We start from the raw sequence: 13,331 nt of genomic DNA, 5'->3' as shown, positions 1-13,331 counted from the left end.
CAGAGCTGAAATTGGCTTTTCTTTTTCCTATTTCTTTCTAGACTAAATTAAATAAAAAGGGGTGGGGGACAAGGTCTTGTAGCCCAAGCTGGTCTCGAATTTGCTATGTAGCTGAGGATGGCTTGAATTCGACTCCATCTTGATTTGTTGTTTTTTTGTTTTTTGTTTTTTTGTTTTTTTCAGAGCTGGGGACCGAACCCAGGGCCTTGTACTTGCTAGGCAAGCGCTCTACCACTGAGCTAAATCCCCAACCCCTCGACTCCATCTTGAATTCACCCATGTTTTCAGCCATTTCCCAGCCATCAAGCGAAGGAATTTGGACTTTTCTAATCTTTGGGGATGTCATTTTTTTTTCCCCAGCCTGTGCTATATAATCACTAGAGGTGGATGGATGACTTCAACTTTCAGCTCTGTTATGTTTTGTGAAAAGTCCCCTCCATTCCCACTCTATCCCCAGGACATGAAGTCAGACAGCACAAACATTCTCTTAGGCTATCAAGAAAACTAGTTGAATATGAGTTATGAGCGGGGTGGGGGGTAGGGGAGTACCCAAGTCTCTAGAGCTGCTTTATTGGCCAACAAACTTCTGAGGCTGCCCTGAGTTAAACTACCATGGGAGGTGTAGGTGTCTACAGGGGAAGGAGGTGCAATGTGGATAAAGCATGAAGGGCTTGTGGGTCAGGGAAGTAGATTAATTTTGTTGTTGTTGTTGTTACTATCTTCACTGCAAAGGAAAGCCACTTGGAGGGCTTTAGGAGGGAAGCCAAATCAGACTTACACTGTCACGAGATCATTTCTGCATCTGGGAGCACCATAGAATAAGTGCTGAGGAACCCAGAAGGCTATGGGCCCCGGTACAGGTGAGAGACGATGGCAGCTTACACTAGGATGTTGGCAGCAGAGTGAGAGGGGACTTGTGGAGTCGACTAGCCTAGGTGATAAATCAGTGTAGCGGATTTTGTTCTATGACACATGATTTTCCTTTCCTTTTGTCTCTGGTTTAGCCCAAACTGACCATCGCAGAGCATTTCTCTGGCACAGTGATTGCTCTTAAGGCAGACCAATGAGATTTTTGTTCAACGGAAAGCAGAGCTCCAGGGCCTGCTGGATGTGAATAAGAAAGAATGACTGTCACTCACCCTAGAGAACTTTAAGGGTAAACAGACACAGAGAGCTGGTACTATATAAAGCAGATGGGGTGGCCAAGATCTCCTGACACTGCTGAGCCTCTGAACCCACCAATCCACTTACCCCACTCCTTTCCATTTAGGAGGACAGTGGATTCTATAATTGCCAGCCTGATGCCACTAACAGCTGAAATCACCCATAACTGACATATTAATGGTGTAAGAGCTCCAAGTCTGCCTAATGAATGTAAGATACAAATCTGGGAGAAAATTAATTTCTAGCATTTAGAGAATAATAACTGACTCTAAGAAGTGGGCTCAAGAATTATGTAATGGAGGCTGGAAAGATGGCTCAGCAGTTGAGCATTTACTGCTCCTGCAGAAGACCTGGTTTTGCCCTATTACCACCACAGGGCAATTTACAACCATCTGTAACTCCAGTTCCAGGGGATTTGTTGCTCCTTGGGCTCCTGCATCATATGGTACACACACATACAACCATACACAAACACATTTGCACATAAAATTAAATATATTTTAGGAAAGAAATCTGTAAGGGTAGGTGATCTAGTAACTCAGCAATACAACATCTGACTACCATATGCAAGGCCGTGAGTTCAATCCCAATCTGTAGAAATCAGAAATGTGCATTCTCAGCAAATGTTACTTGTCATTAATAAGCAGATAAATTCACATCGACTTTCTCTGTATAAGTCAGATCACGTAGAGCAGCTTGTTACTGAGGGACAGCAGATGCAGAACACACACTTACTCAGAGATGCATTTTTCCTATTGTGGCATTATCTTATATATAAAACCATCACTGCTATACTGGGATACAGAGTCTCTGTTGAGGCAGGTCCAGCCTTTATATCCCCTGTACTCACAGTGTAGGTGCCCTTTTCCTGCATCAACTGATTTATGCTCCAGTTTTTTACCTCTGTCATTTAACGGGACAACAGGACTGGGAGGATAAAGTGCTGGCCAGGTAAGACCCCAAATCCACCACAAGATAAGTATATTATGAAATCACGATAGGGGATTCAAGTCTGGCAACTAACCATGCAGTATAATATGTCACAGGCCAGGCATGGTGGCATATGCCTGTAACCCAGTACTTGGGAGGCAGAGACACTCCTCTGTGCATTTGAGGTCAGCCTTGACTACACAGCAAGTCTCTGTCTCAACATACAACCAATTTGTTGAACAAATGAAAGTTACACTGTAGTAATTCCCAGCTACATAAATCTCAGCGTGAAAGCTGAGAACGACTAAGCACTGGCAAAATGCACCCTGACTTAGTCCACAGTTTAAGGCTTCTGAAAAACCACACTCCCCAAAGCCTAGGGCGATGATTCTTAACAGCGATTTTTCATGTATTCAAACACTCTGTGTCTCAAGTGATGGTAAGTTGACAAAACATTTTAACATTCTGATCATATAGTACTATATAACCAGTTCACTCCCAGACACACATTTCATATAAACACACACTTAACATTAAGTATTATTTATTTTTCAAGTTTAAAAGTTTTCTAAATACATATGTACAAGATAAATAAAACAAACTATTCTTAAAGAATCGCTGCATGGCAGAATTCGTAAACATACGAGGTCTTTTGTAAGGATACAAACATTTGTCATCAAACACAAAGAAAAACATTGAAAAGAAGCAAGCAAGGAGACCACCTTGACACAGACTGCCAGTAACTAAGAGGGACCAGGACAGACTCTCTGAACATCAGGAGAAAACCTCTTTTGCATTCCTCCTAGTGGCCTGGCCTTCCTTTTCTGTGTGGAGTGGCTTTCCTCAGAGTCACCAACCTCCGATGAGATGCCTACCTCCTCTTCACCAGCCTGCGAAGGAGGGAGGGAGCGAAACACAACATCCACAGCGTTAATGGAAAACAGCTCTGAAATGCTATGTCCAGATAGTCTTTGTTTTAAGATTTTAGTGAGAATGTATTTCCTTCAAAAGCATCTTTGTCAAATATTTTTTGCATACTTTATTTTTTCATTTCAAACTTTACCAACTCAAAAAAACCCTAGGTATAATGATGTATGTCTACAACAATCAAGAGGTGCCAAGAGGTACCAAGCAGTGGTGACTCACACCTTTAATCCCAGCACTCAAGAGGCAGAAGCAGGCAGATTTCTGAGTTCAAGGCCATCCTGGTCTACAGATTGAGTTCCATGGCAGCCACAGCTACACAGAAAAACCCTGTCTCAAAAAACTGGAACAAAGAAAAAACCAACAATAATAATCAAGAGGCTAAGATAGGATTACTGAGTTTTAGGCTAGCCTGGCTTACATAGTAAGTTCAAGCCAGCTAGGATTACAAAACAAACAAAACCCAAACAAACAAAAAAACCCTTATCTCAAAAACAAACCAAAACACTATCAACTTAAATACCCCCTTTTCCATGAATGTGGTCCCATAAGAAATAAAACATTCCCTCCTAAGCCTGCCTTCTCATTATTGTTTAACTAGTGTCTGGCTCAATGTTAAAAAGGACAAATCAGAAAAACTTGCATGAGTCACTGTACTTCTATCCCTGCTATTCACAAGAATACAATCAGGCAGATGCTGCCTGCCCTCTAGTGTTGTCAGAAGATGACGACTGTTAGATGAGCAGCTAAGCACTCTGCTGAATAAGATGAATAAGAATTAGATGGTTACAGTAGAAAGAATCCAATTCCCATTCCAGAGCAGTGTGGATTTAGAAAATTTAATAAATATTGTTTAGGCATTTCTATCTAAGTGAATCTGGGATAGAGATCTGTATTCTTTTTTTAAAAAAGACATAGTGTGTTTTTGATTATGTGTCTGTGTGTGGGTTTGTGTACACAGGAGAGCAGGTACCCGTGGAGTCCAGAAGAGGGTGTCAGGCCCCTAAGCGCCGGAGTTAGAGGCAGTTGTGAGTCTCCTGACAGGAATGTTGGGTGTTGAATTAAGAGTCAGGAAAAGAGGAGCATGCCCTCCTAACCATTACACTGTCTCTCCAGCCCTAGGACATACATTATAGTATGTATATATTATATTAATTCTTTAAGAAGTTCATACAATGTATTTTGATGACATTCACTCCCTATTTCTCCCCGCCTACTCCCAGACCCATCCCCTATCTTTCTCCAACATTAAGCCCTCTTTTTATTTTTAATTAAAATTTTTTTGACTGGGATGGAACTACTCTGTAGATCAGGCTGGCCTCCAACTCAGAGACTGACCTGCCTCTGCCTCCTGAGTGAGGTGACTAAAGACGCATCACCATGCTGGGCCTTGCTTTTCTTTTTAAATATAACATACCAAGTCCAATTTGTACTGCCCACATAATACTTACGTGTGTGGTTAACCCAAGGGAGGCCTTAAAGAAAAGTGACTCTCCATCCCCAGAGCTATCAACTGCCATCAGTTTTATTAGCGTCTCAGTTAGGGCTGGGAGCTCATTCCCCTCTCATCCCATAGATATACTAGTCAAACTGATCACATTAGCCAATAGCATACCTTTTGTTTCTGTCTTGCATGAGTCTCTGTCCACTGTCTTGCTTTCTTGACAAAAGCGATCTTGTTATATTTAAATTCTGAAGACTAAAATGAGTTCAGAGTTAAAACAGAGAAACTGATTTCTGTGATGAGCACCAGCTGAAATATTAGAGGTACAGATAAAGTAGGCTATAGCTGCTGAAAGAATGGGGATACGTACAATGTCAGCCATTAGTGGGTCATCAGGATTGGGCTCGGCCATGAGCAGCTGAATAGAGGTCAATACAGTGGCAATGTTGAGGGACGGTCTCCATGCACCCTATGTACAAATGAACAATTGCTTTTGTGTGACAGTGTGACATTGTTGAGCCAGGCATGGTAACCCATGCCTATAATCTCAGCACTTATAAGGTACAGGCAGGAGGACCAGGAGGTGGAGGGCCAACTTTGGCTAAGTGACATTGCCTCAAAAAATCAAAAAGAATGTGACACTATATAACCTAAGGAGTTTCTGTTTGCTTGTTTGAGACAGGGTTTTATGTAACCCAGGCTGGCCTTGAACTTGCTACATCAGTGAGGATGACCTTTAATTCCTAATCTTCTTGCACCCCCCCCTTTTCTTTTCCTTTCTTTTCTTTTCTTTAATGTCTCACTTAGCTTCCTTCCTTCCTTCTTTTCGTTGTTGAGACAGGGTTCCTCTAGCTGTCCTGGAACTCACACAGCTCACCTCCCAGAGTGCTACAATTACAGTCATGAGCTGCCATGCGCAGTTTGCTTTCCCCTTTCCAATGTCAAGAAAACAGATGTCAGAGTCAACTCTTTAACCTTTCCTCACCTTTGGTGGCAATTTGAGAATATCTAGACAAATCCTTCCACTAGAATCAATGTTTGGATGATAGATTGGAGTCAGAAATCGGATCTGTGGTGGCTCAAATGGGTACCTGCGAATGTGTAAGAGGAGAAAATTGTTTTAGTGCTGCTTCATGGCTATACTGAGCCTTACAATTTACGGTGCCCATACTCATGTGTGTGGAGCCATCCACCAGACAGCACGGTTACAAAGGGAGGCCTTAAAGAAAAGTGACTCTCCATCCCCGAGCTATCAACTGCCATCAGTTTTATTAGCATCTCAGTTAGGGCTGGGAGCTCATTCTACACCTTAAAGCCTTCCTTGCTCAGTAGTAGCTACCAAAAATAAAGATGGATTGGAAAATTTTAGAAAGATAGCATTTGGAAGGCAGATTCCCCAATTCACCAGTAATCAAAAATATTAGCAATCAAAAAGTTGAAATAATGGTACTAAAAACACTCATAACCCCCTGACCTGCTAAATACTATCAAGTATCTATTAAGTATAAGAACACTGTCCTATTATGATACCATTATATATCTGTGAAAGTTTTTAAAAAGAATTCCCCAGTTATCATTCAAACTTCCTTGTCTCCAAACTAAAAAAAAAAGGATGATTTTATTTACTTTTATGTGTGGATGCCGGCACATATATGTGCCTGTATACCATTAACATGCCTGGTGCTCAGAGGCCAGAAGAGGGTGTCTGAGCCCCTGGAACTGGGGTATAGGCAGATGGGAGCTGCCATGTGGGTGCTGGGACCTGAACCCAGATCCTGTAGGAACAGCATTAAGTCATCTTTCCAGTCCCTGTGTCCAAGTATTTTTACAGCTGTGTTTTTCAAACAGGTTCCACCTGGACTTCCACATTGGATTCAGGTATCAGATCTCTTCAGGGACAAACAAACCTTGCAAAGTTCTAGTCTATTCAGAATTGATCTGACATAATTATTAAGCTACTCATTCAGGCTTGACAAGTTTGTCCAGGCTCCCACCATGGTACAGACATTTCCAGTGTTAATAGTTAAGATCCTCATTTCATCCCTCTTCACTCTACACAGAACTCCAGCTCCAACTCACCTGACTGGAGCCTCACTTGACTGAAGGGGCCTTGACTTGACCAAGGTGGAGAGAACAATGGTGGGCGCCAAGGGTTGGTGTCAGGGAAGACTGGAGGGGGTGGATTTTTGATGGATATGAAGTTACAGTTTGGGAAGATGAATAAGTTCTAGATTTAATATTAATGATTACACAATATACTAGGTGGTGGTGGCACTGCTTTTAATCCCAGCAGAAGCAGGTGGATCTCTGGGTTAGAGGCCAGCCTGGTCTACAGAACAAGTTCCAGGACAGCCAGGGCTACACAGAGAAATCCTGCCTCTAAAATCTAAAACAAAGACCAAAGCAACCAACCAACCAAACAAAAACCACAATAATGTTAAATTTACACCTAAAATGGCTACAAGGGTCAATTCTATATTATATAAAAAATATATTTACTACATTTTTTGGAAAGGGAGGGGCTCAGTTCCAATGTGGTCCATAGTTTATAGAGAAGAAAACTGAACTCCAAAGAGACAAAAACAACATACCACAGTCCTAGTCATGGTTCTTAACTGCTACACTTAATGGCCTAAATAGTGTACTGTCTGTCTTTCAGTGGCTGTGCCTTACCTTATAAGCTGACTCTAATTCACACTCACCTTTCAGGAACGATAACTTCCAGTGTGAAAATACCTTTCTCATAAGGTGTATTGGCTCCACCTAGTATTTCTTGAGAAAAGAAAGGAAGAAAAGTTACAAGAGGATTTAGCTTAGTAGAGCACTGACCTAGCATATAAACCCCAAGTTGATCAGGAAACAGTGTATGAGCCACACATGGTGGCACAGGTTGAAATTCTAGTACTTCAAAGGCAGAGACAGGAGAATTAGAAAGTCAAAGTCATCCCAGGTATATCAAAAGTTTGAGACCAATCTAGGCTACATGAGACCCTTTTCCAAAAGCAAACAACAACAGAATCTGTTTCAAATGAACCTAATAAGATCTATAGTTCAAGGACTAAGGGCTAGAGAGGTGCTCAGTTAAAGTGCTCAATGTCCTACCAAAGGACCAGAGCTCCAATCTTGGCACCCGTATCAGGTAGCTTACAACTGCGGCCTGTATCTAACTCAAGAGGATCTGATGCCCTCTTCTGGCTCTGTTAGGCACAACTTATAGGAGCTGTTTTTCTCCTTCCACCATATGGATCCACTGTCCTTGTCCCACTACCACCCAACAAAATCCTTATTGAGACAAAAATCTCATTCTGTAGCCTAGCTGGTTTCAGACTTGAAGCAATCCTTTCTCTTGCCTTAGCCTTCAGAATCCTGGGATTGTCAGCATGTGCTACCAACACTCAGCTTAATTACAAACCAGTACAAGACATAAGAACTCAAACACCAAGCAATCAACTGAGGAAGGAAGACTGCAGGGACCTTTCACCTTACTACGCACTACTTTAATATATATCAATGTATGAAATTCAGAACAATCTTCAACAGGGCAGGCACGACGGGATACCTACGAGCTCGCAAATTATCCATTTTGTCCTTTTCCTGCCAGCACGTGACGCCTGGGGGAGGTTCGATGGCTAGCATGTGCAGTTCTTTCTTCAGGCGTGAAGCTCTCTGCATGGTTTCAAGTGAAAGGAACCATAAACAGTTCCCTGCTCCACACTAAGGGCTGGTGGGGTGTACTGGAAAAGAAAAGAAGGAACCATGAAATAGCCACACTGACTAGCATTTTCAGCACAGCTTCAATTTAATGAAGAACAGATTTTTATTCCTCTTTGTGACAAAAGGAGTCTGACTTTTTCCATTTCTGCATCAACTTTTGGTCTACACATACAAATAATAATAATTGTAAAAGTTTAAATTGAATGTCTGCTTCCATTAATAAGTTACCAAGTTGTAAGAATAGAGCCTGGGTCCAATTCTGCTCATAAATGTATCCTAAGTATGCCTGGGCAGTGAGGGACTGGACAGACTGTGCAGACTCTATGCTCTGTGAGAGCAGGGGAAAGCAGCCAACACGTGGAGGTACGTGCAAGCTAGTGTTTCAGTGTCTGCCAGTCTCTCCGTGTATCATGGACTCTGTATTCTCTTTATCCTTCATGGAACTCAGCCTGTCAATCACGCCTAACATTCTAATCTTTCTCTGAGGTCTCTCTCACCTGAAGTAACACCACAAACACATCCACTCGACCAGCAACCACCTAAAGAACACTATTGCTTTGCTGTACACACACATACAACATCACACATTATAGCTAGCTTTGCTATAGTTTTGTGAACACATCGTCCTCTCTTTCTTGCAGTGCTTTGTTCCTAAGTTTTCCTCAGCTTTTGCCCAGGCTGTCCTTGAGCTCACTCTAGTAAGCCTGTAAACTTGCGATTTTCCTACCTCAGCCTACAAAGTAGTTGGGATTAGAAGTCTGGGTCACCAAGTCCAGCTAATGAATATATTCTTAATTTTAGTCCATTTAAAATCTTTCCCATACTCTCACATTTAAAGATATTTTCCTATGTATTCTTTATGTTTAATATACATATACATGTATATGTATGTATGTGTGAATATATAACTTTTGGGCTGGAGAGATGGTCCAGTGGTTATAATCACTTGTTGCCAGAGGACCTGGGTTTGATTCCCAGCACCCACGTGGCAGCTCACAAGCTCTCACAACACCTCAGGTGCCAGGTATGCAGGTGGTACACAGACACACATGCAGGCCAAACACTTAAAATAAAAATAACTAAAAAATATAATTTTGTTCTTTTTACTTAAATCTTTTGGCTATGAGTAATTGTTTTTTGTGCATAGTAAGAGGTAGAAGGTCCAATTTTAATTTTCCCCCCAAAATAACCAATTGTCTGAGCACTATTTAAAAAAAAAAGAAAAAAGGAAACTCCACCCTTCTAACATTACCATAAATTCATTATTCAAACATGTGTGGATCTGTTTTGAGTATTCTAGATTTGTTCCATTCATTATCTAGAATATTTTGAATCAAACTCCACTGTTCCAGTTACCTCAGTTTATTTATTTTTCATTTCTAATGTAAATTAAAAATGTTGTTTCAGTTCAGGGGCTGGGGATTAGACTTAGTGGTAGGACATTTGCCTAGTATGAGCAAGACCCTGCATTACTAGGTGTGTGTGAGGGGTAGGGGAAGGCTGCAAGTAAACCAGTCATTAGGTAAGTAAGCATTGCACATATTATGCTGGGCATGGGCAGGACACAACTATAATTTCAACAATCGGGAGGCTGAGGTGGGAGGAAGATCAGCAACACACTGCCATCCTTGAGGCCAGTGGTGTATATGGGACCCTGTCTTAAACAAACTCACTGGTATGTACTTAGAGCACTAAGCAAGCTGAAGTAGGATTGTTCTAAGTCTGAGGTCAGCCTGGGCCACAGGGTGGGGTCCTCTGTATTAGTTTTCTTCTTCTTACAGCAAAATCCATGACACAGGCGACTCAAGAAAAGGAAGTGTATATTTTGGGTCAGAGCCTGAGGATGCAGTCTATCCAGGGTAGTGGAGATGACAGCACTGCAGGACTAGGAGGAAGCTGGTCACCCTGCACCCACATTTGCCTTTTTACTCAGTATGGGACTCCTGTCTGTAGAATGATCCCACCCATATTTATGGTTACTCTTCCCACCTTAATTAATTCAATCTAGACATCTTCTTACAGACATGCCCAGAAGTCTGTCTCCTAGGTGATCTAGATCCTATACTTAAGTTGACAATATTAACCATCTCCCCCTGTAGTGGCTTGAATAGCGTTGGCCTCTACAGACTCTTGTGTTTGAATGCATGGCTCTCAGGGAATGACACTATTAGGAGATGTAGCCTTGTTGGAGGAAGTGTGTGTATAACTGTGGGAGTGGGTTTTGAGTTCTCCACTGCTTAAGCTCCACCCAGTATGGAATTCCAGTTTCCTCCTGGCTGCCTGCAGAAGACAGTCTCCTACTGCTGCCTTAGGATCAAGACGTAGCATTCTCTGCTCTTCCAGCACTAAGTCTGCTTGCATGATGATGCCATGCTTCATGTCATGATAATAAACTGAACCTCTGAAACTGTAAACCAGCCCCAATGAAATGTTTTCCTTTTATACAAGTTGGGGTTGGTCATAGTGTCTCCTCACAGCAACAAAACCCTAAGTTGGTCCCATAGTCTTCTGCCTCAGCTCCCCATATACTAGAACTCCATCACGTTCGGTCTTGTTATTGGTTTCTAACATGTTATTTATATCCTTTAAAACTGCTGAGTCTTGCTCAGAATGCCCTATGTGTGCTTCAAAAGAGACAGTTTAGTTGTTAAAATGCTTGATATTTTAAGGATCTGAGTTTAATCCAGAAACCTCATAAAAAGTTGTGTTGGTACACAAGTTTAATCCCAACACTAGGGGAGAGAGGAGAGAGAAATAACTCTTGTTAAGTTGTCCTCTGACCTTCCCAAAGGTGCTCTGATGTACACCCCATAATAATGATGAAATAAAAGGTATTGATGACATATACAAAAATCTAATTATTTAATGCAGATCAAAAATATCTCCACAGCTACCAAAAAAAAAAAAAGTTTAGTCAGTGGTGGGGATATAATTCTGCAGTAATATCATTTGAGAGGCCGAGGCAGGAGGATTACTCAAAATTTTATACCAGCCTGATCTACAAGTCAAGTTCCAGACCAGACAGGGATACATACAAGATCCTGTCTCAAACAAAACAAAGTAAAACAAAAAAAGAGGGCGCAGAAGCAGGCACAATTAAGAGCACCTGCTGCTTTTGCAGAGGACCTGGGTTTGATCCCCAACACCCACATGGTGTCTCATAACACCCGCATGGTCTCATAACCATCCATCCTCAGTTCCAGGGGATCCAACAGGCATGCACGTGATCCACATAAATGCATGTATGCAAAACACTTATACATACAACATAAAAATTAACTGGTGTTTTGACTCCCCTTCCATATAACAGAAAAAAATCTCAGAATAATTTAATATCTTAATTTACATTTTGTTTTGTATCCTAATTTTCTTTCTCTCTCTCTCTTTTAAAGACCAGGGTTTCTCTTTGTAGTCCTTTGACTGTCCTGCAACTCGCTTTGTAGATGAGGCTGACCTCAAACTCAAAGACTGGCTTGCCTCTGCTGGGATTGAAGTCGTGCTCAGACTCTATCATTTCTATTACATTGCTATTGGGGGTAGGGCGTTGGGGAGGGGCAGTATCTGCCTTACACTTCCACATCACAGTACATTGTTAGGAAGCCAGGACAGGCACTCATACAAGACAGGAACCTGGAGCAAGGAGGTGATGCAGAGGCCACAGAGGGGTGCTGCTTACTGGCTTGCTCCCCATGACTTTTCAGCCAAAGCATTGCTATTTTATACAGTAATCTGAAGGCCTAGTTTCAGTAAAACAAAACTCTTACAAATATAGGGGACTGGAAAAATAGCTTAGCAGGGGGGTGGGGGATGGGGTGTTAAAGCACTTGCTGCATAGGCCTGACAACTTGATTTGATCCCAGTAATCCACAGTAGGAGAGAACAATCTCCTCAGCGTTGTCTTTGGACAATCAATTACAACAAAACTAGAATTATAATCTGTATCTTTATATAAAATAAGAACACAGTGGAACACATGCTAGTCAGACTAGAATGAGAAAAAAATAAGGCAGTTTCTTCTCAAAGAAGCCACCAGACTATTACAGCAACTGATACTAAGTAACTATGACACAAAGTCCTCTGGGGTGAGAGAGATGGTTTAGCTGTTAAGAGTCCAGAGGACCCAGGTTCAATTCCCAACACCCATCTGACGTCTCATAACTGACACCTTCCTCTGGCCTCCGTGGGCAACAGGCACACCCGTGGCGCGCATACGTATATGCAGACACTCATATACATGAAATAAAAATCCAACAAGTCCTTTGGCATAAAAGCCACTTGTTATGGTGTATTTTCTGAATATAAAGAAAGGTTCTTCACAGAGCAGGAGCTTGGTGTCACCTAACTGGAGGCGCCTAGGCGTTAGTCAGTTCCAGGTCAGCCTGGGCTACAGCGACACCTGTCTTACAAACAACAAAATGAACGAAATCCCCAACCAAATAATCATAACAAAAACGTTCCTTACACTACAGCTCCAAAACGTGTTTTCCTTTTAATTGTTTTAAACCGGCGTTTTCTGCCTCTTTTCCAGTAATCACTCTCCACAAACGTATGCTTACAACTGCCCTGACTATTCATTAAATTCCTTCTCACCTATGTGTGAGGCCACATCAAAGGACAGCCCTCCATCTCTGCAGTAGCTTACCCCACCTAGTCTTTCCACCCTCTGTGCTTCTTCATAAATCTTCAGTCAGTACCGCTGACTCGCCTCAGACCCCAGAGCGCCGGCGTTTTGTTTTGTGCCCCAGGCCTGTGGCGATTAATCAAGGCACAGAACCTGGATAGGCAGCACCGAGGCACAGCCTTGGCGCGCTCCGGGCGGTTCTCTCTCCCGGGGCGGCTTCCCCAGACTCACCGTGACCTCGGGTACGTCCCCTCGGGTGGCTCCCACGGCACTCCTCAGCAACCCGGCTTTCCGCTCGTGTGTCTGCAGTGCCCAGGCTGAACCCGGGAGACCGTTGAAATGACTCCACCCCCATCCTAGAGAGTACTGTGATTGGTCCGCAGCAAACCCGGAGAGACGCGCGCCCGCCTATTGGCCAGCGCTCCGAGCGTGAGTTCGCTCAAGCAGGGCTCAAATTCGCGCGCGCACCCGCTTCCGGAATTCCCAGTTCCGCTGACGCTGTGGTTGGAAGTTACTTACAGGGGAGGAAAAAAA

At 42.6% G+C, this 13,331-nt stretch overlaps 1 protein-coding gene across 1 annotated transcript; it reads right to left on the bottom strand.

Moving 5' to 3' along the window:
* Window positions 1-2,621: 2,621 nt before the first annotated feature.
* On the bottom strand, window positions 2,622-13,124 carry Ube2t (ubiquitin-conjugating enzyme E2T). Its single transcript, NM_001108344.2, has 7 exons — window positions 13,029-13,124; window positions 8,026-8,196; window positions 7,165-7,234; window positions 5,448-5,553; window positions 4,833-4,931; window positions 4,634-4,717; window positions 2,622-2,984 (listed from the first exon to the last, which is right to left on the bottom strand). The coding sequence occupies exons 2-7, from the start codon at window positions 8,132-8,134 to the stop codon at window positions 2,838-2,840; spliced, it is 615 nt and encodes a 204-aa protein (NP_001101814.2). The 5' UTR covers window positions 8,135-8,196; window positions 13,029-13,124; the 3' UTR covers window positions 2,622-2,837.
* Window positions 13,125-13,331: the final 207 nt, after the last annotated feature.

Source organism: Rattus norvegicus, chromosome 13 (genome assembly GCF_036323735.1).
Source record: "Rattus norvegicus strain BN/NHsdMcwi chromosome 13, GRCr8, whole genome shotgun sequence".
Taxonomy (NCBI): Eukaryota; Metazoa; Chordata; class Mammalia; order Rodentia; family Muridae; genus Rattus; species Rattus norvegicus.
This window is presented reverse-complemented; position numbering and strand designations above follow the sequence as displayed.